At 49.9% G+C, this 27148-nt stretch overlaps 2 protein-coding genes across 5 annotated transcripts in view; one reads left to right on the top strand and one right to left on the bottom strand.

Moving 5' to 3' along the window:
* Window positions 1–7835: 7835 nt before the first annotated feature.
* Window positions 7836–27148, bottom strand: part of GMEB2 (glucocorticoid modulatory element binding protein 2) — a 32572-nt gene continuing 13259 nt past the window's right edge. For 3 of the 4 annotated variants that reach the window (XM_081289846.1, XM_081289849.1, XM_081289848.1), the window contains exons 3-10: window positions 23174–23271; window positions 22393–22520; window positions 16885–16988; window positions 15155–15312; window positions 11797–11868; window positions 11411–11548; window positions 11079–11201; window positions 7836–10556 (exon numbers count right to left, since the gene is read on the bottom strand). In XM_081289846.1, coding sequence (XP_081145972.1) covers window positions 9916–10556; window positions 11079–11201; window positions 11411–11548; window positions 11797–11868; window positions 15155–15312; window positions 16885–16988; window positions 22393–22520; window positions 23174–23271 — 1462 coding nt within the window. In that variant the 3' untranslated portion in view covers window positions 7836–9915. The remainder of the gene's footprint in view (window positions 10557–11078; window positions 11202–11410; window positions 11549–11796; window positions 11869–15154; window positions 15313–16884; window positions 16989–22392; window positions 22521–23173; window positions 23272–27148) is intronic. The other variant, XM_081289847.1, reaches the window with a different exon arrangement.
* Window positions 18068–19344, top strand: LOC308646635 (large ribosomal subunit protein eL30-like). The gene has a single exon (XM_081289850.1). The coding sequence runs from the start codon at window positions 18080–18082 to the stop codon at window positions 18374–18376; it is 297 nt and encodes a 98-aa protein (XP_081145976.1). The 5' UTR covers window positions 18068–18079; the 3' UTR covers window positions 18377–19344.

The raw sequence follows: 27148 nt of genomic DNA, 5'->3' as shown, positions 1-27148 counted from the left end.
CTCATAGCCTGATCAAAACCCTCCTAAGAGCATGTCATGGGTGTCCCCAAGGGCCCATGCCCCCAGGTGGCATCTTGCCTTGTCATTCTGAGTGCTCCACTCCATGGCCAACTCTCTAGAATGACTGGGAGAGGGGATGCGCTCAGTATAAGGAGAGGGGTGGGTAGGAGTATCCCACCACATCAGCCTGCGGCTGCAGGCCCAACAAGGCCATGGGGGATCCCTTCTGTTGGGGCTGGGGGGTGACCATTCCAAATTCCTGGACACTTGGTCCTGCAGAGCCTGGCTCCCCTCGTGCTTTGTGGGATGACATGCCAGAGGAAGAAGTCAGGTAGGGGACACAGTCCACCCTCCCTTCCCCCACAGCCTCCCTGTGTGCTGCTCCTCCCTTGACACCTAGACGTGGCTTGCTCTGGGAACCCAGAGGGTCAAGTCCATACTCCTGGCCTCTGGCCTCAGCCCTCACTGTGACACCTGCCTGTTACCTTCCAGGGTGTCTGCTCCACTGCCACTCCCTGTGCATACCAGGCACCTCTAGGGCCTGTGGTTGTGATTGGGGATTGGCCAGTGTGCAGAGGACAGGAAGAACTGTCTAGCTACTCGTGGCCAGTGTGGCTGCCTGGGTGACCCCAAGCTTGTAGAAGCTGGATGGAACACAGTTGCCAGTGTGGGGAGCCAGCCCAGACCCAGGTGTGCAGCTAGAATCTCCCCGAGGGCCAAGCAGAAGGGTGTCTTCAACAATGGTGCTGGGACCACTGAGCTGAAGCTGGGGGGGGGGGGAAGGGGGAGGAGCCAGGCCTGACCTGCACCCCAGCTCAAGGGCTCCCAGGGCCAACTGAACATGGAGTGAGATGGTGGGAACCAGAGCTCCTCACATCCTGGGGAGGCAGCCCTTTCTCTGAAAGGACATGGAAGCACTGATGGAAAAATTGATAAATTGTTTCCACAAATATCAGAACTCCTGCACTTTAAAGGACATCAGTGATAAAAATGAAAAGGTAAACTATCAACAGAGGAGATATATTAAAAATAAACAGACCTAAGGAATCCAGAGCAGGTTTTGTTTTTTTGTTTTGCTTTGTTTTTTTTTTGGGTGCTAGGGATGGAACCCAGGGCCTTGCTATGCTGGACAAGCTCTGCCTCTGAGCTAACTCCTTGCCTGAGATTGTTTCAAATTTTTAAAATTCAAAAATTAAAGGCTGGTTTCTAAAAATGAACAAAATATTTGAGACACACCTCACATAAAAAATATAAAAATGACCAAAAGCACAAAAAGACACTCCACATGAAGTCCTTTGGAGACACAAACCAGAGCTCCTGAGGTGAGGCCGTGTACCTGGATGAAGTTGGACCCTCCCAGGCATGGAGGAGGCACCAGATGGTGCAGCCAGCTCAGAAACCAGTTTGGAAGTTTCTGGGCAAAGTCAAATGAACATTGACCTCATGACTAAACAACTGCATGCCTACCACACCTGCCCAAGGAGATGACACACATCTGCACTTTCTCTTTCCTTTTCTTTCCTTCATGGTGCTGGGGGCTGAACCCAGGGGTGCTCTGCCACTGTGCTACACCCCAGCCCTTTTTACTTTTTTATTTTGAGACAGGATCTTGCTAAGTTACCAGCCTGCCTGACACTTACAATCCTCCTGCCTCAGCCTCCTTGGTAGCTGAGAGGCAGACCTGGCCACTGAGCCCAACAACACACAGACATTTTCGATGTATGGTTGCATTACACGACGCTAAGGAGCAGCTGTGAACCAGGTCATGGTGGCAGAGTGGGGAGTGGCTGGGAGGGGAAGGAGGGAATGCCCTACCTCAGCCAGGGCCACAGTTCCCTGTCCATCGCCGAGACTCAGCCACAGTCCTCCGGAGTGCTGTGTTTCACTGAACGTACGTTTCACCACAGCACAATTTGTGTGTGTGCATGTGTGGCTATGCACTTCCTGCTCACCCAGATATCAAGAAGGAACAGTGCACCAGGAGTGCAGCAGGCCGGCCTCAAGCCGATATTGGCCTCTGGTTGCTTGGGGAGCCCAAGGTGCCACCTACCCCATCCTCATGGAGTCAGGAACTGGAGCCAGATGGATCTGACAGGGCCCTGGGCCGCCCACCCTGCCCACCAAGCAAGGCATCCACCCAGGCCAGAGGCAGCAATCAGAACTTGCACACACCCACTCTACCCTCATGGTGCAGGAGCTGCACACAGAACCAACCGGCCCAGGTGGAACTGCCCCATGCCAACCCCTCTGCACAGAGAGGGTCCAGCACCACACACCACGGAGCATCCCCTCAGGTACCAAACAATGAGCAGGACCTGGGCTCAGAAGGAAAGTTGATTAAGACAGCAAGTTCCAGTCAGTATGACTATGACAAGTGACCCAAAACCCAGACATAAAACAACCCTCCATGATGGCCACAAAAGACACAGGCACAGACTCAAAAGTCAGCTGGTCTTATGATACCCAGATCCTCAGCCAGAGAGGTGGATTCTGCAGTAGGAGGCACCTGAGGCTCCTTAAGCACCTACCTCCACTTCTACGAGATCACCCAACATAACAGCTGAAGTCCACAATGGTGGGCAGAGGAGAAAGGGTGAATGGAAACTCCACCATCTTCTCCCAGTCCAGCCTGATTGCTGCCACATTCTAGTCCTCAAAAGTGAGTCCCAAGGTCAGGTGTGGTGGCACACTCCTGTAATGCCAGCACCTACAGAGGCTGAGGCAGGAGGATCACAAGTTCAAAGCCAGTCTCAGCAATTTAGTGAAACCCTAAGCAACTTAGTGAGACCCTGTATCAAAAATTAAAAATAAGCCAGGCATAGTGGCACATGCCTGTAATCCCAGAGGCTCTGGAGGCTGAGGCAGGAGGATAGCAAGTTCAAAGACAGCCTTAGCAATGGTGAAGCACTGAGCAATTCAGTGAGACCCTGTCTCTAAATAAAATACAAAATAGGGCTGGGGATATGGCTCAGTGGTTGAGTGCCCCTGAGTTCAATTCCTGGTACTAATAAATAATTAAAAGGGGCACAGGATGTGGCTCAGTGTGGCTTAGGGTCTAATCTCCAGTACCAAAAAAAAAAAAAAAAAGAGTCACCAGGCTGGTCCAAAACCAAGGAGTGGGGAATTAGACCCCCAACTTTTGTGGGAGGTGTGCCATAGACTTCATGAACATTTTATTTATTTATTTACTTATTAACAGGGAGGCACCACCATACCTGGTAAATTTTTTAAAGCCATCACATGAAAGAAGAAAGTAAAGAGTCATCAGCACTTTAGAAAAAAAAGAAAGAAAAGGCAGAGTCCAACGCAGAAAAAAACATAAGTCAAGAAAATTCCTGGTCTAGGGGTGTAGCCTAGCGGTAGAGCACTGGCCTAGCATGTGTGAGGCCCTGGGTTTGACCCCCAGCACTGCACAGACAGGCACATGAGAGAGAAAATTCTGCAGAAATACTTCAGCCTATGGAACAACTTAATGAAAGACATGCATCCAAATAAACCAATAACTGCAATAAATGTAAAAGGATTAAATTATCCTAGTAATAGACTAAAGATCACAAGATGGATTTAAAAAGAAAAGCCAGGTACAGTGATCCATGCCTATAATCCCAGCTACTCAGGAGGCTGAGGCAGGAGGATTCCCAAATTTGAGGCCAGCCTGGGCAATTTATTGAGACCCTGACTCAAATTAAAAAAAAAAAAATTTAACAGGGTTGTAGATGTAGTTCAGTGGTGAAGTGCTGGGTGTTGCTCCTCTGTACCACAAAACAAATAAATAAAGAGAATACAGTACTTGTGACTTACCATAGATACAATAAAAAACAAATAAAAAAGAAATAAAAATATGAAAGGCATCTATCAATCAAAAATGAATAAATAAATGCTAGCATAGCAATATTAACATCAAACTAGAATTTAGGGCAAAACCAAATAACACAAGATAAATCAAAGAAGAGACACTGCTTAATGAGAGGAACTCCACCAAAAAAGAATGTTTTTTACTTATTGAACTGGGATCTGCAATCAGTTTCCTGAGCCAGGCACACCTGTATTGCACACCTGTGATCCCAGCAACTCAGAAGACTGAGGCAGGAGGGTCATAAAGTCTACTCCAGCCTGGGCAACTTAGCAAGATCCTGTCTCACAATTAAAATAATTTTTTTTTCCTAAAAAAAAAGGGCTGGGGATATAGCTCAGTAGTAAAATGTGCCTGTGTTCAACCTCCAGAATTAAAAAAAAAAATTCCCAAAATACCATCTTTACTGCATGTAATAACTCTGAACCTTGCATTCTACTTCCCCGTGTATACAGAACCATGAGCCACCATCTCCTGACTGACTGCTCAACCCACTAAATGTGTTTACCCTTACTTGTAAACCTAAGCAAGAAGTTGCACTGATCACTGATAGCTAGTGTCCTAACTTTTCTTTTGGTACCAGGGATTGAACCCAGGGGCACTTAACCATTGAGCCACATCCCCAGCATCCCCCATGCCTTTTTTTTTTTTTTTAATTGTGAGACAGGGTCTTGCTAAGTTGCTTAGGGCCTCACTAAGTTGCCCAGGCTGGCTTTGAACTTGCAATCCTCCTGCCTCGGCCTCCTGAGCTGCTGGGATTATAGGCATGACCACCGCACAAGGCTAGTATCCTATTAAATGTATAAAGCACTCATGTTAATCTATAGATTTGAGGCAATCCCAGCAAATTGTCTTGAGGATGCCAACAAAGTGATCATAGGCTTTACAAAGACAAAAGACAGAGGACAGAAGCTACTCAACTTTGAGACTTAATATAAAGCTCTAGTGATCAAAACAGTATGGTAAAAGAATAGATAAATACATGACCATAAATACATGGTCAAGTAGAACAGAGACTCCCGGAACAGACCCACATAATACAGTTGACTGATCTTTGACAAAGGAGCAAAAGAAATGCAATAGAGGGGCTGGGGATGTGGCTCAAGCGGTAGCGCGCTCACCTGGCATGCGTGCGTCCCGGGTTCGATCCTCAGCACCACATACCAACAAAGATGTTGTGTCCACCGAGAACTAAAAAATAAATATTAAAAATTCTCTCTCTCTCACTCTCCTCTCTCACTCTCTCTTAAAAAAAAAAAAAAGAAATGCAATAGAAAAAAAAAGACTCCTTTTTTACCAAGAGTGCTGGACAAGTGGACATCCACATACAAAAACCACAATGGCAGGCTGGGGTTGTGGCTCAGAGGTAGAGTGCTCGCCTACCATCCATGAGGAACTGGATTTGATCCTCAGCACCACATAGAAATAAAATACAGATATTGTGTCCACCTGTAACTAAAAAAAATATATTAAAAAAAAAAAAAAAAAAACACAATGGCGAGGACATAGGCACAAACCTGGCCTTCCACGAGATCACTCAGGATGGGCCATGGAGCCAAGTGTGAGACGCCAAACTGGAAAGCTCCAAGAAGAGGGCTGGGGTTAGCTCAGTGGCAAAGCCTGCCTAGCAAATGCAAGGACATGGGTTTGATCCTCAGTATCACAAAAAAGGGATGGGATTTTATTTTTCCCTGTGAAAGATGAGGACATCTTTCATAAGAGAATGAGGACAAGCCACAGCCTGGAAGAAAATGCTTGCAAAAGACATAGCTGATAAAGTACTAATATACAAAACACATGAATTAAAACCAACCAACCTCCTAAAACTTAAAAAAACTCAACGATAAAAGCAGGAGGATCATTTGATCAGGAGTCTGAGGTCAGCCTGGAGGTACAGGGAGACCCCATCTCAAGATTAAAAACAAAAACCTGCAACCCAGAACAAAACAAGTCAGCAATAAGAAAATGAAACTGGGGACTGGGGCTGGGGCTCAGTGATAGAGTACTCACCTAGCACGTGCAAGGCCCTGGGTTCGATCCTTAGCACCACATATAAATAAATAAATTAATAAATATGTATTGTGTCCGACTATAACATATATATAAACGAAACTGGTGGGCAAAAGGCCCGCCTGAACAGGCGCCTCCCAGAGGTGTGCAGAGCAGCAAGCACACAGAGGCCTCCACAAAGAAGTGTGCAGAGTAGCACACAGAGGCCTCCACAAAGGTCACTGGGGATGCAGAGAAGAGCAGCAGCAGGAGCCCCCTCCACACCTGACACATGGCCCCCACTCCTGGGAGCGCCACTGCATGGCATCTGCCTCTGGGAGGGTGCACCATAGTGCAGTCACTCTGGAAGGTAGGTTGCAAGCCAGCAGTCACATTCCTTGGCATTTACTCCAAGGAGTTGAATACCACAGCCACACAAAAACCTGCACATGGTTGTTTACAGCAGCTTTATTCCCAGCAGCCAAAACCTGGTGACGGCCTAGGTGTCCTTTGAGAGGGCATGGACAAGTAGACTGTGGCCCACCCAGACAGTGGACCCTCACTCAGTGCCAGCCCCATGGGGACTCTGTGTTCTATGGCTCTGAAGCCCTGGTGAGACAGGCAGCTACTGCTCAGTCCTCCACTCCTGTGTCCTTGACCTTGAGTGGCCATTGCTGAAGTGACCCCCAGGGACGTTCCCTTGGTAGGAACAAGCCCAGAGCCAACTCTTCTGAGCTTATACATTCACATTCTGCAGCTGTGAACCCTGAGTATCAGAAGTAGATATCACAGGGCACTACTAAGGGTACAGCCCTCTCCAGAGAAGAGGGGAGTCCTGGCAGGGTCAGCATTTGAATGACAAAGAGAGGCCACAACATGGAGAATGGGCAGTGGGGAGTGTGAGCTAGAGGCTGGAGCAGGGAGAGGTCATCTTAGCCTGAAAGAGGCAGAGCAGGGTGCATCTCCAAGGGCACTGGCAGAGAGGGGGCCTGAAGCTGGGCAAGTGGTGCTGCCCTCCCCAGAGACGAGCAACAAGAAGGAGCAGATTCAGGGTAGAAAATAAAGCAGCACGTCTGTCTTAGACCCACTGAATCCAAGGTGCCTAGAGATGTCATGGGGAGGGAGGCCACCAAGGCCATAGCATGTTCATTAGCTTTTTTTGGTACTGGAGATTGAACCAAGGGATGCTTTACCACTGGGCTGCATCCCCAGCCCTTTTTATTTACTTTTTATGTATACACCTTTTTTGTGGTGCTGGGAATGAACCCAAAGCCTCATGCAGACCGGGCATGTGTTCTACCACTGAGTTCTGGTCCTGGCCCCAGCAGCACCACCCCCCCCAGCAGCTGGGATCAGACATGTGCCACTGTGCCCAGCACTTTGCTGCTGCAGACATGTGCATGCAGAGAAGCTCCAGGTCTGGAGAACAGGTCTTTGGATTGGGACCCTGAGGGACTGCCCACTTTCAAAGCACATGCTCTTCTGTCTCCCACAGCACTGGCCTCTCCACACAGGGGTTTTATGGGTGGTGGTGGGGTGTGAACCTGTGGAGCCCTGGGACACGGGGCCAGGGAGGTGCGGGGGCACTGGAGAAAGAGCAAGGAGGAGATGACCAGCTTGAAGGGCCCCTGGTGGAGGCCCTGGGTGAGGCATGGCTTCTCCAGCAGGACCCTTGCTGTGTTCAGCACAGCCCTGCCGCTCAAAAGCTATCCTCTGAGGCAGCAGCAGACACTGGCACAGAGACTGTCCTGGTCCATGTCAGACCTGCAGAAAACCCACCCCACTCCACAGGAAGGGTGACACCAAATGGCGCCTGGTGTTGTTATGAAAATGCTTGACTCAAGAACCCCTGACCACATGTGGAAAGGACTTAGCAGGTGTCTGTGAGGAGCCCAAGATAGGATGGCCCTGTCCACCATGGGGGTGGGGGCATTTTCATAAACTCATTCCCTCCACAGCCTGCCATTCCCAGAGCCAGACACAGAATTAATGAAAAAGGTTTTTATTTTATGTCAAAGTACCAAGCAGATACTTGCAAAACATAGAAAGTGAAACTCAAGCAATGCCCTTCCCCAGGTGCCTCTGGGCATGCACTGAGCTCACGCCCTCTGCAAAAACCAAATCCAGTCCCATTTCCTCAGAAAACTAAACTGAAGGCAGCCACTGGATACACCCTGGCCAGCCTTGAGGAGCAGTGGGAGGCCCAAACACCCCCCCCCCCCAGCAACCAGCAGGCCCTGCAGGAGCCAGGGGGGTGAGCAAGTCCTCCACCCACAGTGAGATGGGTTCCTGTGGGAGGGGCTGGTGGCAGATGGCTGAGGGCAGTCTGGGGCACCATGAGAAAGGGAAGTTGGTCTGGGGCTTATGTATATGGCTCTGAAGGTAACTGAACCTTCCAGTGCCTCCGTGGACGGAGAGGCAGGGGCTGAAACAGTCCCACCTGAATCTTACAGAGGGAAAATGCTCTACAGCCAGAAAGGCAGGCAGAGAGCATGGCAGATGCCAGCCAAGGGAAGATCCATAGGTCCCCACCAGAGACCATGTCTCACATTGCTTGAGCTGCTGGGCCATGCCCACACCTGCATCCTCCTGAGGCCCACAAGGTCATGCTGCCCCATGTCACAGAACTTGAAACTCAAATAAAAATGAGTTTAAAAAAAGGAGTATGTACACAAATAGATAAACATCACGCCAAAATCAGCTGATTCCTAACAGCAAACAAGGATGTAACAGAAAGAAAATAAGAAACAGAACTGTAGCTTGGCGTGGGGCCCTGGTCAAAACAAAGGTGTAAAGGTTGGGTCTGGGCACTTAGTGGGATGGATGGACAGAGAGAGGGACAGCTAGTTCCTTTCAAAGCAGCAAAGAGGGACTGCAGCCTTCTCCTGCTGTGGGGTTCTTGGCCAACAAACACTAGAAGGGTCTGTGGATAACTGGCCCCAGGGATTATCCCACTTCCTGAAATGTCTAGCTCCAGAGGCTCTGGCCTGGAGGACAGCCCCCTGCTTGGTCTTCCTCGAGATCCCAAACCCTGATCTGCAAACTGTCAACAGACAGCCCTTCATGGAACATCTTGGGCCCCACGTCCCCCAACTGGCCTGCTCTATGCTCTGGGGGTTCCAACAGCTGACTACACACAGAGGCCATCTCATCACCCCCAAGTCTGAAGGAACACCCCTGTACAAATCCCACAAAGAGCCTCATCTTGGGGAGGGGCACTGCCCAGGAACTCCAGCACCTGGCCAGGTGCATACACAAGTGCTCCAGGCCCATTCCAGAGCTGCCTTGGGAAGCCTAGGCACTCAGCATTGTTTTGGTTGAAAATGCTACAAATTTGATTCTTCCTGGAAGCCTACTAAGCAATTCACTTAAAAACACCTGTAGCACGTGATCAATGGCTCCTGACCCTGCCTGGTATGCCTAGGTGCCCCATCTAAGCACCTGGGGTGGGGGCAGGTGCTGCCCGGGGCCTGCATCTTGGCCCCCAGGGTGCACATTCCCACACAGGCAGAGGAGTGGGGCGTGGCCACACTAACCCTACAGAAAACTGTGGGAAGAAACCAAATCCATAGGATCCATGGGTTTCCACACTTGGGTACAGTTCCCAAGACATGTGTTAGTAATGTCCCCGAGACGACGCGTGGGCACCAGGACCTCAGTGACTTGGCGGGCTCTGGAACTACCAGCACCTTCAGGGTCTCAGGCACCTGCAGCCCTGGCTCTGCTGCCTGCACCTGGCTGCACCCAGATGCACTCCTCCTGGCCACTGTTCCCCTGGCTCCTGCTCAAGGCCCAATGTGTAAACAGTATCAACAAGCAACAGGTGGAAAGTCTATTTCCCAAGAGAAAAGGGGAGGAAGTTTGGACTTGAAGACCCATCTTCCAGGTTGCTGGCATCTGTCTTCTCATTTGCCTAGTGATGCCTCTCTTTGGTTCAGCCCACTAGACCTGCCTGTGCTGAGCCAGCCCCATGGCCTCTGCCTGCAGCGGCCTGAGGAGAGGCAGCCAGCTCCACCCGCCCTGAGGGGCCTCACCCTCCCAGGACATACCCTGCAAGAGGCCTAGGCTCCTGGCTACTTCTGCTCATGGTCCTCTGCCACAGCAGCCACCTCAATGGTGGTTGTGTGTTCCTCAGGCCCGGGGGCCGTGGCAGTGGGCACTGTCACTATTGTGCTGCCTGCAGGTGACGCCTGAGCCACATTCTGCAGGGTGGGGCCCAGGCTGGGAAGCGTGAGCAGTTGCAGCGGACTGACCACCTTCAGCACAGTGCTGCCGTCCTGCATGGCTGCTGTACTTAGGACTGTGAGGCTGGATGCGTCCGGGTGGATCTCCACTGTGCTGGGGAAGCTGGAGCCCGAGGAGGCCAGGACTGTGTAGCCACCGAGCAGCGGAGAGGCTGGCGAGCTGGCTGGTGGAGCCTGAGGAGAGCCCTTGCCCAGGACAGCCGAGGGCAGCGTGGATACCACTTTACCAAGTGGCACACTGGCCAGCTGGGGCACAGGCACGCCTGGGCCGAGGGCAATCTGCGCGGACTGGGTGAGCACCTGCGAGGCCACAGCAGCTGGTCCAGACGTGGCGCGTGCAAGCCGAGGCCGCTTGGCAGGGGGTGGCAGGGGCACAGGTGTGAGTGTCATGAGCACATTGCTGAGGTGCTGGGATTTGTGCTTCAGTTCCCGTGCACGGCGCCGATGCTCGTCACACTGCTGCTCCAGGGCTGCAGGGACACAGATGTCACCACAAGGTAGCCCAGGAGCCACCAGCACCAGATACCCAGGGCCCCCTGCCTAAGGTGAGGCCAGCAGAGGGGACAACCAGGGCCACTGCTCTCAGGTAAAGGCCGTGTGCCAGGCAGTCTCTGCAGGCAAAGCTGCCCTTGGGGCCAAGTAAGCCTATTCACACTCATGTGCAGTGTACACACAAAGGACCACAAGAGCAGGAGCTGGAAGCAGATGCAGAGGATACAAGACGCATCTGCTAGTGGCAGGGTGGCCCTTCCTTTTCTCTCCACTTCTCTTAAATAGCCACTTGGCCTTGCAGGAGGTCGGTAGGCGCTGTGACCTCTGCCTCCAGCCTGGAGGTCTAAGGACCATGGCTGTTGAGTTTTACTGACTCCTGTATGATGCCTATGTCCTCACTTGCCAGGCCCCAGAGGAAAAGCTCACATGCACAGCTATGACAGAGAGAAGCCCAGAGGTAGCCATGGAGACCCCAATCCCCCCATCTGTTGCTGGTGTACCTGCCAGGTCCCGGGCGTACTGCTCCCGAGAGCGGTCCATTTGACACTTGTGGCTGGCCAGCACCTTCTTTACTAGGTCCAGCATGCCAAAGTTCTGTACAATGTTGTTGAGGAGGACAGCATCTGAAAGGAGCAATGCAGGCACTTGGTGAACACCCAGGCCCCATCCAGCCCATTCAGAGGCCAGCTCCACAGATGTCTAGAACACAGGCTGCGCAACCCCCGCCCCAGTCCCCTCAGCACAGCAGGTCCTGCGTCCAGGCTGGGCCTCTGTCCCAGCTACACAGCAGGGCCTGGGGGAGCCAGCAAGGGGGCAGCTCAATCTCCCTTACCACGGAGCTGCAGGGGAGGGTCCTGCACCCTCTGCTGTAGGCCTTTCATAGTTTCCTCCAGTTCCTGCTGGAATTCTTGAATGACCTCATCCAGCAGGCCAGCATCCTTTAGCCCCCGCCAGAAGGCAAATGTGTCATCTGTTGGGGAAGAAGAGGTCGAGTGAGCAGGAAGAGGTTGGGTGAGTAGTAAGAGTACTGCTGCCCTGGACAGCCATAAGGACACTGCCCAGGGAGGTCAGGGCATGTTACAGCCCATGTCTAACGGGCCAGTGGCTGAGCTCTGTCTTAACCACCACCCCTCCACCCCCCCACTAGGACAATGATGGCCAGAGTACGGATGACAGCTTCCCCACTATGTGCACTTGTGAAAGCCTACAGGGACATACCTCCAATGGCTGTGGTCCAGTCGCTGGGGTCCTCACATGTCTCTATGGTGATGGTGGCAGGAGAGCCATTCACTACAAGTAGAGTGGAGCCATGGTGAGTGTGACGTGGGGCAGCTCCCACACCTGGAGGTCCTGCCTCCCTCCCAAGGCTGTGCCTGACTAGAGCAACCAAAGGACCCCCTGCCTTATGTCCAGGTTACTTGAATGACTTCTTTGAACACACACACAGGACAAAGAACAGGAAACAGCCCTCCACCTATCACTGTGTGATTCGATGCAGGGGCTGGTGAAGATTCCTGCCTATCTGGCCCCACAAGAACCAGTCACCCTAGCTTTCTCTTTACCACTGTCTATCTTTCATTATGCCACCATGATCTTAACATGAATCAATCATATTTCTACTTTTCTAAATCAAGAAAGACAAGTCATCTATTCTGGCTTGTCCCAAGTACATTTCCAGTAGCTACAAACCCTAACTGTCTGTAGTTTGTATTTGCATCCTGGAGTTTCCAACAGGCTTCAGGCCCAGGCCTGGCTAAGAAGCAGACCCAGAAACAGACGGATGTTTTGGTAACTTTCCAGCCTATGCCAGCTCTGCCCTCATCAAAGATGTGTTGGAATCAAGTGAGGCATGAGCCAACACTTGTCATGGCTTGGGCAGGTGTACCACCTTTCTCTGACTACCCAGAGACAAGCCAAAGGTTCTCAGAGGTTCAGGCTAAAGCAGCCCAGATATACCTTGTCCCTGACTGTGCCTTTCTTGGGTGGAACAGACATAAGTAAAGGGGTGCCTACCTATCCTGGCTGATCACCCACAGCCCACTTTAATAAGGCAGGGCAGAGAGTCTGAGCCAAGCCCTGGGTATGCTGCCTAGGATGCTGACTGCATGCCTCCTCATGCTTGCCAGACTTCAAACATCTGGCCTGGAGCTGTGGTCCAGGAAAGGGCTAAGCAGAAGGTACCCTCAGAATGTTGCAAACTGTAGCCACTAACCAAGGAAAGGCTGGCAATAGCCAGCTCCCGACCACCACAAGCAGCGTCTCTGTGCTGCTCAGGACTCAGCCCATCTACCAGGCAGAACACAGAGAAGGATGTGGGGAACAACAAGGCCTCAGGCCACCATGGGCCCCATTCTCCTCCCACCAGGGACCACTGAAGCCCCTACCATCAGCCCATCTGGAATGAATGACAGGACCACCCCATCACACAGGAGCTTACTCCACCCAATGCCATGGAGTGACAACTTAGGCATAGCAAGAGACAGTGCTAGAAAGAAAGCACTGCCAGACATTGCTAGGTAACATGATGGGGACTCAGGACCCAACCTTGATACGGCCTTGGTTTAAGAAGACTTTCTCAAATCAGGCACGGTGGCTATGCCTGTCATCCCAGCAACTTGGGAGGCTGAGATAGGAGAATCACAAGTTTTAGGCCAGCCTCAGCAACTTAACAAGACACTGTCTAAAAATAAAAAGGACAGCTCAGTGATATGCCCTGTATTCAATCTCCAGAACCAAAAAAAAAAAAAAAAAAAGGAATGAAGAAAAATAAAATCTCAGAATAAAATAAAAAGGGCTTGGGGTGGGGATATAGCTGAGAGGCCTGGTTCAATCCCCAAGCACCCCGCACTACCATCAAAGAAAGAAAAAAGAACACTTCTCCTTCAAGAAGCTGGAAGAAGGGGCCGGGGTTACAGCTCATTGGCAGAGTGCTTGCCTCACATTTGTGAGGTACTGGGTTTCATCCTGAGCACCACATAAAATATAAATAAATAAAATAAATAAAGATATTGTGAAGAAGAAGAAGAGGAAGAAGTGGAAGAAGAGGAGGAGGAGGAGGAGGAGGAGGAAGAGGAGGAGGAGAAAGAGGAGGAAGAGGAGGAAGAGGAGGAGGAGGAAGAAGAGGAGGAGGAAGAAGAAGAGGAGGAGGAGGAGGAGGAGGAGGGAGAGGAAGAAGAAGAAGAGGGAGAGGAAGAAGAAGGAGAGGGAGAGGAAGAAGAAGGAGAGGGAGAGGAAGAAGAGGAGGAGGAGGAGGAGGAGAAAGAAGGAGGAGGAAGGAGGAGGAGGAAGGAGGAGGAAGGAAGGAGGAGGGGGAGGAGGAGGGAGGAGGGGGAGGAGGAGGGAGGAGGGGGGAGGGAGGAGGAGGAGGGGGGAGGGAGGAGGAGGAGGGAGGAGGGAGGAGGAGGAGGGAGGAGGGAGGAGGAGGAGGGAGGAGGGAGGAGGGAGGAGGAGGAGGAGGGAGGAGGGAGGAGGAGGGAGGAGGGAGGAGGAGGAAGAAGGAGGGGGGAGGGGGAGGAGGAGGGAGGGGGAGGGGGAGGGGAGGGGGGAGAAGAAGAAGGAGGAGGAGGAGGAGGAGGAGGAAGGAGGAGGAGGAAGAAGGAGGAGGAAGAAGGAGGAAGAAGAAGAAGAAGGAAGAAGAAGAAGAAGGAAGGAAGAAGAAGAAGGAAGAAGAGGAAGAAGAAGGAAGAAGAGGAAGAAGAAGAAGGAAGAGGAAGAAGAAGAAGGAAGAGGAAGAAGAAGAAGGAAGAGGAAGAAGAAGAAGGAAGAGGAAGAAGAAGAAGGAAGAGGAAGAAGAAGAAGGAAGAGGAAGAAGAAGAAGGAAGAGGAAGAAGGAAGAAGAAGGAAGAAAGAAGAAGAGAAGAAGAAGAAGAAGAAGAAGAAGAAGAAGAAGAAGAAGAAGAAGAAGAAGAAGAAGAAGAAGAAGAAGAAGAAGAAGAGAAGAAGAAGAAGAAGAAGAAGAAGAAGAAGAAGAAGAAGAAGAAGAAGAAGAAGAAGAAGTTGAAGAAGAAGAAGAAGAAGAAGTTGAAGAAGTTGAAGAAGTTGAAGTTGGAAGAAAGGGCTGGGGTTGTGGCTCAGCAGTAGAGCACTCCCCTAGCATGTGCGAGGCGCTGGGTTCAGTCCTCAGCAACACATAAAAATAAACAAACAAACAAATAAATAAATAAATAAAATAAAGGTACTGTGCCCAACTACAACTAAAAATATTTTTCAAAAAAAGAAGCTGAAAGGAATCCCAGGAACACCTTATCTCTATGGTCCTGAGCTTCCACATGGAAGAATAATCCAGATCATCACCAGCATCCAAGCTGCCAGAAGAGAGAGCTACAAGCTGCTCTAAAAGCCACAAGCACTGAGGGGCACTGTTCCAAATGTGGGAAGGGCTGGGAGAGGGAGGAGGCCGGAACACAGGCAGTCCCTTCAGGATTCCACACACTCCTGTCAAGACAAAGGTGACCATCTCCGGTTCCATAAACCTAGCAATCACCAGACTTCCTTTGTGAGACAGGGAGGGGCAGGAGGCACCAAGGCAGCCAGAGGGGGTCAGCCTATGAGACCTTCCTCCTATTCTTCTACCTACCATCCGCTGCAGCAGGTGTGAGTGGGAGGTACTCTGTGGCCGTGGGGCTGCTCAGGGACACACGGGCCCCCGAGAGGTCTATCTTTGTGCTGCGGCAGGTGTTGGAGCAGACCTTGTCATGCTGGTAGAAGTCCAGCTCCCCTGAGTCCATGATCTTCCTGTGAAGAGGACCAAGAACCCAGGTGAGACCCAGCCCAATACAATTCATTCCCCACCCTGACTTGGGCCATCCAGCTAAACTGCCAGGGTCTCTTGAGGTGGGAGGGGAACTGCACTCTCCCGGGCACATAAAGTTATGAAGTTCCAATGAGAACGTGCTGCAGATGCAGGGCTCTGCCCACCCATTCAGGGCCCTGTCCATAGGAAGGAGACATATGCACTGGCAGGCAGACATCTGGAGGTGCCCAGTCCACGCTGTGACTGAAGACCCAGGGGAGATGGCTCAGTCCACTGCATCACCTGTGGCCAGTTCTGAGTCAGAGACATGGGAGCCACTCTCTCAGGAGAGGCCTGGGCCTTCAAAAGGCAGACAGGAAAGGAGGCCAGCAACTGCCGGAGAGTGCTCATGACCACTGCACATCCTGAGGACCTGCCTTCCCAGGTCCTGGAACCTGGTCTAGCATTTCTCAGCAAGCCTGCCACGACTGTAAACAAGGTCAGGGGCTCCCACCATGCTGAGCCTTTGGGCAGACCTGGCCTTAGACACATGTACAGCTCACAACACGCCTCCCTAGCTCACCCACCATGTTCAAGAAAAACAGAGGCTCCTGGGTGGGACTGGCTGAGAGGTGTGGGGAATGTCTTGGGGCTGGTGGCAGGCCCTGAAGCCAAACTCTCACTCTGCACAGAGAAGGGCACCTTCCCAGGAGGCAAGGTGAATACTAGCTGGGGGCCCCCTCTCTGCAACACCCACACCTCCAGGTACACAGACCAGTTATGGCTCACAGGTCACAAAGAACGCAAGCCAGCAAGGTTTACCAGCTATCTGTGTAGTCCGCATGAGACTGCGGCAAAAGTAAGACAAAAAGAGAGGGGAGAGGGGCTGGGATTGTGGCTTAGTGGTAGAGCACTTGCCTAGCATGCATGAGGCACTGGGTTCGATCCCTGGCACCACATTAAAGAAAATAAACAAAGTAAAGGTATTGTGTCCGTCTACAAGTAAATATACATATACACATATACATATATATGTGTATATATATATATATACACACACACATATACACATACACACACACACACACACACACACACACACACACACACATATATAAAGGGAGGGGAGAAGGAAGGGAGGAGGGCAGGGAAAGGAAGTTGCTGGGGAACAAGCCTGTTATGTGCACACATGAACATGGCATCAGGAATCTCACCACTGTGTATGATTTTAATGCCCCTAGAAAATTTTTTTTAAATGAGGACAAAAAGAAATAAAGACCATGCTGAGCTTGATCTGGGTGCCTACCTGACACCAGGATAGCCCTTAACTTTTTAACAGAGTCCCCAAGTGAAGAATGGGTGAAAAATAAAATGAGATCTGGCAACAAACAAAAACAATGCTAAAAGTCTGACAGTGTCCCTGCTGAGTGGACCCATACTCTGTAAGGCATGAGCAGAGCGGAAAAGAGCTATATGCACCCACCACATCTAACACACAGCTTTTCAAAAATCCAAAACCAAAGGGGAAAAGCAAGGACTGTGAGCCACCCCCATGTGCACCTACAGGCACCCACCTGAGCATGATACCATTCATCCGAATGGCTCTTTTCCAGTCCTTCAGAGTGGACTTCCCCGCCAGGTGCACAAACTCCTTGGGGCTGATCACATGCTCGTCATACTGCAGAAAGCAAAAAGGTCAGGGTCAACTCAGCCTGGACTCTGGTCTGAGAGAGCTACAGCCTGTCCTCCCCTGCTCTGCTCTGCTACTAGAGCCTGCACCAGGGTTCATGGTAGGGAGGAGAGCCTCTTTGAGGCTCTGAAGCCCCAGCCTTGCCACAGAGTGCTCCAGTGGAGTAGGCCCAGCCCTGTACTCACACTTGGCATGCTGCTGCCCACAAGTGCAATGTGTCTGGGAATGAGGAGGGCTGAGCTGACCAAATGCAAAAAAGCCTGTGGCACACTCTTCCTCCAGACAGTCTGAGCAAACCTTAAAAATAATATACACACCTTACATCATAAAAATGTAACGTTAATAAAAAATCACAAGCACTATGAATGACCCCTGCTGCCAGGCCAGGCCACAGAGCAAGAAACAGCACCCCATTCTGCATGAGGCTCACACATGACCATTTCAAAGTCAGGAGACCGTCCTCCCTGCTGAGAAGGTAAAATATCCTATTCAATCCTAGTAAGTAAGCAATTATTAGAACCAAAGGATGAAAATAGAATGTTGTTTCCTGGGGCTGGGGTTGTGGCTCAACAGTAGAGCGCTCACCTAGCACGTGTAAGGCCCTGGGTTTGATCCTCAGCACCACATAAAAATAAATAAAATAAAGATATTGTGTCCAACTACAACTAAAAAAATAATTATTTTTTAAAAAATGTTGTTTCCTGGGCTGGGGATGTGGCTTAAGCAGTAGCGCACTCGCCTGGAATGCATGCAGCCTGGGTTCGATCCTTAGCGCCACATACAAACAAAGATGTTGTGTCTGCCGAAAACTAAAAAATAAATATTAAAGGGCTGGGGATGTGGCTCAAGCAGTAGCACGCTCTCCTGGTATGCGTGTGGCCCGGGTTCGATCCTCAGCACCACATACAAAGATGTTGTGTCCGCCGATAACTGAAAAATAAAATATTTTTAAAAAGTTCTCTCTCTCCCTCTCTCTTTAACAAATAAATAAATAAATAAATAAATATTAAAAAATTCTCTGTCTCTCTCTCTTTAAAAAAAAAAATGTTGTTTCCTCTTTCTAGCTCTATGGCAGGAAGATGGTGGCCGCAAAAAAGATGAAAAAGTCTCTGGAGTCGATGAACTCTCAGCTCCAGCTTGTTATGAAAAGTGGAAAGTATGTACTGAGGTACAAGCAAACTCTGAAGATGATCAGACAGGGCAAAACGAAATTAGTCATCCTCGCCAACAACTGTCCAGCTTTGAGGAAATCTGAAATAGAATACTTTGCCATGTTGGCCAAAACTGGTGTCCATCACTACAGTGGCAATAATATTGAATTGGGCACAGCATGTGGAAAATACTACAGTGTGTGCACACTATCATTGATCCAGTGATTCTGATATCATTAGAAGCAAGCCAGAACAGACTGGTGAAAAGTGAAACATGTAAAATTTTTCTTTAATAAAACTTGGCAGAGAGTGTTTAAAAAAAAAAAAAGTTGTTTCCTTAGAAAACAAGCAAACTGGGGATGGAGGAGTTGCTGGGTCCTGGGGCTGCCTTATCCTGGTACCTGCCACCCAAGCAGAGTGCCTGGGCAGGCAGTGCTGGTGGGGATGGTGCTCCACACCCCATGAGTTCTGCACTCCTCTCTCGATACCCGAGGCTGCAGTTGAGAAGGCCACCTCCATGCAGCCCATCAGGATGGAAAGACCCCTCAGCCACATTATGCTGCCTTAAATCCTCAGAGGCAGGCATGACCTCTGCAAGCCTGGATCTGCCACCAGCCTTCTCCTGCCTGAGGCTGTGCTAGACAGTGCCCACCTCCCTGATTTTGCTCTAGGCTTTGGTCCACCAGCCTCATGGGCTCTAGAGTTCCCTTTCCCTTCTTGCCCTCCTTTGGGATGACTGCTCTCTCTGGTTCCAGGTTCTTCTCTGCAGCTCTGTCCTCTCCTGTGGCCCTGTATGCTATGCCTAGGCCATCAGAGCTCAGGGGTTCCTGGGCACTGCTGTGTGGCCAGTGCTTATCTTTAAACCCTCCCAGGATACCAGGACATGTCTCTCACATGAAGGTCCCTTGAACAGTGGACACTTCCATCTGGGATCTCTTTCCTCTGCCTGAAACACATTCAGAACATCCTTCAGTGAGGATCTGTTGGTAGCAACTCAGTTATGCCTGAAAATGAATTTCCAGAGATGACTTCGCCATAGGCACCTGTTCTCCCTTGACACAGGGAGCACCCAGCCTACCACCTCTGGCTTCTGCCCCACTGCTTTTGGACTCTTCCTTCAGGGCAAAGGTCTGCTGCCAGCCATCTTGAGGGTCTTCTCCATCCCTGTGCTTCTCTCATTTCACCATGACTGTGATGTTATGTTACAGCCTATTTATTTTTTCTGTTTATTAACTGTAAGGACAATCCAAGAAGCTCTGCTGTCCTTGCAGCAGGCTTTCTGCAACTGACTGGCCCTCCATGCTCCCCTCATCCAGGCGTGTGCATGGACGTGCACCCTCTTCTAGGCCTTTGATGCTGGACCCCAGACCATTTGCATGTGTTCCCTATAAATAAGGTACTTCAGCATAGCCAGAGGGCAGCTCTCAGGGGTACCACCACCTAGTCTGCAATCCATGTTCAGACCAGTGACTGCGCTTCCCTGATGGTCACTTGACCCAGGACTGATGCATATGGCCACAGCATCTCTGCAGGCTCCTCACGATGGAGCAGCTCCCCAGCCTTTCTTGGTCTTTCTGAGCCTTCTCATTGCCAAGCATATAGGTCAGGTGCCTCGATTTGTGTCTGGATCTTCTCGGGGGCAGTCAAAAACTCCTGCCCATACATCCCGATGCGGGTGAGGCAGACATCCCTCACCTGGACGTGGCGGTGTCTGGCAGGCTTTCCCACTGCAGCTACTGCCCTCCATTTTTGCAAGTGGTCCATGAGGATGGACTGAGCGTTGGCATTCCCAGTTGTCACTCCTTCATGTCTGGCATTCTAACATGAGCACTCCACTCCACCCTGTGCACTTACTGTGTGCGAGAAAATGACATGGAGTACATTGCAGTAAATAGAGACTCACAGATTTCTGTCCTACTTGAGCTGTTTGCTTTTGGTTTTCTTTTGTAGCACTGGGGATTGAACTCAGGAGTGCTCTACCACTGAGCTGCAACTCAAGCACTTTTTCCTTTTGAGACAGGGTCTTGCTAAGTTGTCCAGGTTGACCTTGAACTTGCATTCCTCCTGCTCCGCTTCCCAAGTTGCTGGGTTACAGGTGTGGTCATCATGCCCAGCTCCTACTTCAGTGAAAACCCATGGCCCCATTTTTAAATTTTTTTGCTGAGTTAGGGATTAAACCCAGTATATAAGAGGCAAGTGTTCTGCCACTAAGCTGCACTCCAGCTCACTGTTATTTACCTGTAGGTTAAATTGTCCCGGGTGGAGGCAGTGAAATTTTTTTTTTTAATCCAGTGTGGACTTTGTGAGGTCCCTTGAACTGTAGACTGACACCCTCCCACAGCCATGAGGCACTCATCCCCTCTTTGCAAACAGACATGGTGAATTTTCTCCTGCTTCTATTTTCCACCTTCTTTCTTCTGTGGAGAATATTCTGGCTGAATTCTTTGGTTGTGTCTTCCAGTTCACCAGTCATCTCTTTAGTTATGTCTAATCTGCTCTGATGCCAATCAACCAAGTATTTAATTCTAATTCTATTCTTCATTTCTAGTTGTGCTTTCATCAAATCTGTTTATTCTTTACTATATTCAAGCTTCTCTTTATTTCTTGAAATAAATTAAACATAATTATTTTATGTTCTGTGTCTTAAAATTCCGACACTTAGGGCCAGAGGTTAGCTCAGTCTAACATATCTCATGTGAGGCCCTAGATTCGATACCCAATATTACAGAACAAGCTGAAACCTCTGTGGGTCCCAACCCCTGCTGGAGCCTCTCTGAAGGCACTTGCTCGGGGTGACCACTTCTTGTGTCCAGTGTTTTGGCTTGTTACACTGTGAGCTGCTCCTTTTCTTAGCATGTTGTGGAGATTACTTAAAGCCTGATATAAGGATGCTTTCCTGCAAAGAGGGCTTTTCATCTGCCTCTATCAAATCCTGAGGACTGTCAGCCAGAAGCCACTGAGCCACACAGACTATGTGTGAATGCCAGAAGGCCACCCTTTGCCTCTGGTGCCCAGCCTGGAGACGGTACCTCCTTGCTATGGGCAAGGTGAGGCTGGAAGGACATACTCAGCAGAACTCTCTGGCAGATGGCTCTAGAGGGATCAAGCCCCCACATCCCTTGGGAGTGGAGGACAGTCTGGTCTTCTCACCCAGCCTGCAAGATTGAGAAACCCACCCCATGCAAGGCTCTCCAACAAAAGCTGGACTCTGCCCTAACTCAGGCCTGGGTCCTGACAACTTCTCCCTTTCAGTCAAGTGTAAAGACACATCTGGAAGATGCTTTTTAAAAATATCTTTGGGGGCTGGGTGCTATGGCACATACCTATAATCCCAGCTGCTTGGGAAGCTGAGACAGGAGGATAGCAAGTTCAAAGCCAGCCTCAGCAATGGCGAAGCACTAAGCAACTCAATGAGACCCTGTCTCTAAATAAAGTACAAAATAGGTCTGGGGATATGGCTTAGTGTTCAAGTGCCCCTGAGTTCAATATACATACATATACATATATATCTTTGACTTTCTTTTGTTTTTGTTTTTTTTTTTTTTTTTTTTTTTTTTTGTACCAGGGATTGAACGCAAGGGCACTTAACCATTGAGCCACATCCCCAGACTTTTTAATATTTTATTTACAGACAGGGTCTTGCTGAATTGCTAAGGCTAGCTTTGAATTCACGATCCTCCTGTATCAGCCTCGTGGGCTGCTGGGATCATAGGTATGTATCACTATGCCCAGATGACTTTTTTTTTTTTAAAAGAATGTCTGTGTTACCTAGACTGGACTTGAACTCCTATGCTCAAGCAATCCTCCTGCATCAGCCTCCCAAGGAGCTGATACTACAGCTGTGTGTCACCACACCTGGCTCTGCTTTGTGAAAATCTTAATGAACATTTTAACTGTTTTCAACATAAGGTGCATCTGGGAAAGGGACAAGCAGGATGCCAGAGGAGAATGCCTTTCTCATCATCTTCCCCTGCCAGTGAATGAGTCTCTTTAAAGCACACACCTCAGTCTGCCAAACAAAGCCATTCTCAACTGGTCTCCACCACAGGACCATACACTGCACACAGTGCTGCCTTCCACCTGCATCCCTCCAGAAATGAGAACTACTCCTGCTGGAGGCATTCCCCATTGTGCCCACAGCTGAAATCCTGTCCTTGAGGCTGGCTCCTAGCTTCTTCCTCCTCCTCCCAGGCACAGGATCCCGGAATAGGGGTCCATCAAATGTCTGTGGTGGCTCTCACCTGAACACATTTCACATTGATGCCAGGGCAAACGAACTTCCTCCAAATCAGGTTGGCTCTGCTGTCTCCGCAGGTGATGGGATACACAATCTCAGCCTCCAAGCTTTCCCCCTCTTCAGCCATCTTCACTTCTCACAGGCACATGGACAGGGAAGGGCAGAAACACAAAATCAGTTGTGACCTCTCCAAAGTACTTCTTATAATGCAGAAAGCACTGGTTGTCAACCTGGAAACCCACACTAAATCTAGGAAGACCCAAGTGAGCCAAAAAGGCAGGGTCCTCATCAGCCCATCAGCACTCCAGAGGGATCCACAGAGCACATCAGACTACAGCAGTGTTCAGGAACCCCAGTAACTGTGACTGGACTCAAGAGTCACCTACAGGGATGAATCAAGCTTTAGTTGGAACCATGTTAGGGAAACCAGACCTTAGAAACTGAGGGCTTTTTATCTGGTAACACCGAGTCCCACGGGTGCTAAAAGACCATCTACTGCCACTCACTGCCAGGCTCAGCAACAGGCACAGAGAATCCCCAAAGAAGAGTGCTGCAAGACACAGGTGACCCCTCCTGCCCTCCCACCAGCCACAAGCAGGGAAAGGGTTCATCACATATGCCTGGCCACACCTAGGAGGACCTGGGGCCCCACCCAGCCCAAAAAGGGCTTCACGAGCCCTGGCTACTACCCATTTCAGTTGCCGGCTGTTCCATCCTGCATCTGCAAAGGAGGCAGAAGGCCAGCTCCCCACTGTCGTGGCTGCCCACCTTACATGGCTCCCTACCTAACACGGCCTCCTTGAGCTGCGAGGAGGCTGTGAAGGCTGCGGCGGCAGCAGCAGCTGCGTTTTCTGTGTCCACATTGTCTTCTGCCAGGTCACCCCTGGTGAGCAGTGGGGGGGTAGGAGAGAGAAAAAAGAGACCGTCAGGGGCTGGGGCTGGGGCTCAGTGGAAGCGCACTTGCCCGACTTGTGAGGCACTGGGTTCGACTCTCAGTACTGCATAAAAAATAAATAAAATAGGGCTGGGGTTATGGCTCAGCGGTACAGCACTTGCCTAGCACATGCAAGGCGCTGTGTTCGATCCTCAGCACCACATTAAAATAAAGGTATTGTGTCCAACTACAACTAAAAAATATTTTAAAAAATAAATAAAATAAAGGTCTGTCAACAACTAAAAAAATATTTTAAAAAGGAAAGGGACCATGAGAGCACCAATCATGACCTACAGCCCCAGCATACCTGGAGCACATGTGCTCAGGACACTTGTGCCAACAGCTCGGCCTCCTCCAGAGATGCATTGCTGCCAGGTCTGGGCCAATGTGCTAAGAAGTGTTGCCTGCTGCCCCCACAAGGACACACACCTAGTGTTCTGCTCTCCTTACGCTGTCTAATGCCCAAACAGCGCTGGAAAGCAAGGCCAGCGTAATGGATTTATGGAAGCGTAAATGCTCAAAGCAAGAATTCTAAACCTCCATTTCTTTCTTTACTAAAGTTTTTATTTTCATCATAATGATCCCATGCAGTTATATAAATTATCAGAAAATATAATTTCTTTTCTTTTCTCTCTCTCTTTTTTTTTAAATCTGCAGTGCTGGGAATTGAACCAGGGCCTCTACCAACAAGCCACTCTCACCTGAACTCCAAAGAGGCTACAGCCCACAAAATATAAAATTTTTGGAAGAGAAAAAAAAATTACCACAGTCAACTTTCATCTTATACCCCAAATAAATTATGGACAAATCAAAAGTAAAGGTAAACTGGGTGCACTGGCACATGACTATAATCCCAGCAGCTCTGGAGGATGAGGCAGGAGAATCACAAGTTCAAAGCCAACTCCAGCAACTTAGCAAGACCATATACAACTTAGGGAAACTCTGTCTCAAAATAAAAAACAAAAAGGGATGGGGATGTGGCTTAGCAGTTGAGCATCCCTGGGTTCAATCCCTGGTATGAAAAAAATAAAAGAGAGAACTTGAAAGAAATGTCCACAATATAGGTAAGATAAATGGCTGGTTCCCTACCACACAGAGGAGCCACAGTCAGCCCCACAGCCTGGCAGAGGTTGGAGGCCTCAACCAGAGCCTTGGAGAATCTGCAAAAAGACCTCTTGTTACTCCTAAGAAGTGCAAATAAGGACAAGAGATGCTTCCTTCACCCAGACAGTCCTGGCATGGAAGCATGGCCAATTGGTACATGGGGAAGGTCGAGAGGAGGCAGACCAGCACCACTGATCTGCAAGGATGTGGCACAGCAATGGCCCAGCACTGCAAAGGAAAACCTGTGAGGGGTTATGCCTACAGCTAGAAAGCATATGCCCTGGACCCAACATCCCCACCTCAGGAATCAGTTCACACACTCACAACAATGGGACTCAAACAGTCCTTGCAGAAGGGTCTGGGGCAGGAAATCCTCTGGTTTCTGAAGCCTTGGGGAGGCAATGTGGATAGGCTAGATGAAGCCTGAGTGGGCTCAGGGGTTTTATTTTCACCACAAACCAGGTCAGAAATGGGAGTTGATTAAAATACAAATTTGAAGCTTGCTTTCAGGGCAGTTAAGAATGACTCCAGGGGTTGTGGTTGTGGCTCAGGGGTAGAGCGCTTGCTTAGCATGTGTGAGGCGCTGGGTTCAATTCTCAGCACCGCACATAAGTGAATAAAATAAAGGTCCGTCAACATCTTTAAAAAAAAAAAAATGACTCCAGCTGGAGATGTAGCCCAGTGGTGGAGCACTTGCCCAGCTAGCATGTCCAAGGCCCTGGTTCCACCCCAGCACGACATACTCACATAAGAGTGACTCCAATATGAAGAATAACATTTACTGGAAACACCAGAACTCCAAAGAGGCTGCAGGAACTCAGAAAAGGAAGCAGTGTTCCTGAGCCAGGGGTAGGACATGGCCAAATAGGAACATGTGCCCTGCATGGCAGATGGTGGAACACATTCCTCAGAGGCAGTCGGAGAGGGAAGAAAGGCAGGAAGCTTCTATCAGGCTACTGGGGGTCACTACGAAACATACCCTGGGCCTCAAGCAAATAAAGAGTAAGCATTATTAGATGGAGATGGCAGAGGAAACCAGGTTTAGTGCCAACAGAGGCAGAGGTACACCTACAGACAGGATGAGGTCTTCCACAGGACAGCCCTCAGGACTCCTCCATGGCCCCTGGGTAAGATGCTAATTAACAGGCATTCTGGTTCACTCTTCACTTGAAAAATGTCCATTACAGTACACATGCCCACTCTGGGCTTACCATGCAGAGCCGCTCCATTCTCTGCAGCAAGGGTGCTTATAGCAGGTTGATGGACAGGCCTGCCAGGATCTAGAGGTGGAGCACTCCTAAGTTCTCCCTGAACACCCGCCAGGGAAGAGAGCAGTGTCCACAATGCAGCCAACTAGCTCTGCTCCATCTTCTTACACACACACGTGCGCGCGCGCACACACAAAGGGGCAAATCCACATACACCTGTCTTCTCCAGGACTCAGGAGGCTGAGGCAGGAGGGTGCATGTTCCAGACTAGCCTGGGCAACTCAGTAAAACCCTGTCTCAAGATAAAACATAACAAGGGCAGGGGGTAGTTCAGTGGTAGAGCACCCCTGCATTCAATCCCCAGTTGCAAAAGCAAAAAAAAAAAAAAAGCAAATCTAATAGAAAATAGGTAAGTCCCACTAAAAAAGAAGAGCTTCATGTAGGTCAACCTGCCTCAGAGGCCATGTGGTACCTCCCCAGGAGATGCATGCAGAGGACCCCTCCTAATCTATAGAAAAGATCAAGGCAGAACAGAGCAATCTGGCACCAGAGGACCACAGCCGGGAAAGGCCTCTGATCCTCATGGCTCTTCCATCTCCATCAAGAGATATGATGGAGAATGAACAGCATCGAATGAACAGCTCCTGCTCCTCACCCGACTTGACCCCACTCCTGCTACTATACTATGAAAACACTTCAGGCAAGTGTCCCAGCGAGGCCACTCAGACATCCAGTAGCCAGGCCTAGACCCAACTCACCAAGCCATAAGAAATGACAGACACTAGTTACTTTAAACCATCAAGTTGTTTTTTTTTTCTTTAGTAGTACTGGGAATTGGGCCCAGGACCTCAGATGCGCTAGATAAACAGTGAGCCACACTCCACAGCTCATTTTACTTTTTGAGACAGCGTCTCACTAAGTTGCCAGGCTGGCCTTGAGGATGCGGTCCTCCCACCTTGGCCTCCTGAGCAACTAGGATCACAGGTATGCCACTACGCCTGGCCAAGCCACTAAGTTTTGTAGTGATTTACTATGCAGGAAAAGTGTCTAATGCAGGGACGTGCTGGGTGGATGCTCAAGTCTTGTGAGTGGCACAGAACCATCAGCAGAAGCAAGAAGGGGCAGAGGCAGCTGTAGCTGCTGTGACGTGGTGCAGAAATAAAACCCTGCACCGAGGCAACTCAGAAGGTGGAACACGTGCCTAAAAATGGGAGATTCTCAGGGAGAACACCTCCAGACAGTACAGAAAGGGCTCCCAAGCTGCAGTGCTGCCAGATGACCATTCTCTTGCACACAGAATTTACAGGGAGTCCAGGGGTCAAACTATTTCACATCTCCCATTTCTCACTTGACAACAACTATCCAAGTAAACGGCATCTGAGCAAATGCCACCACAGTGGGGCTGAGGGCCTTGGTTCAAGGACTTTCAAGGCCATGTGTGGCGAAAGGCTCTGCCCCAAAAGACAGGCCATTCTCAAAGATCTCACCATGTGGCTTTTGAGCAGGACTGTCTA

This window comes from Spermophilus citellus, assembly GCF_964194105.1.
Source record: "Spermophilus citellus genome assembly, chromosome: 4".
Taxonomy (NCBI): domain Eukaryota; kingdom Metazoa; phylum Chordata; class Mammalia; order Rodentia; family Sciuridae; genus Spermophilus; species Spermophilus citellus.
Note: the sequence above shows the minus strand (reverse complement) of the source record. Positions and strands in the feature narration are given on the sequence as shown.

Excerpts from the sequence above, each read along its gene's own strand:
- LOC308646635 (XM_081289850.1), top strand. The coding sequence starts at position 18,080 with ATGGTGGCCGCAAAAAAGATGAAAAAGTCTCTGGAGTCGATGAACTCT.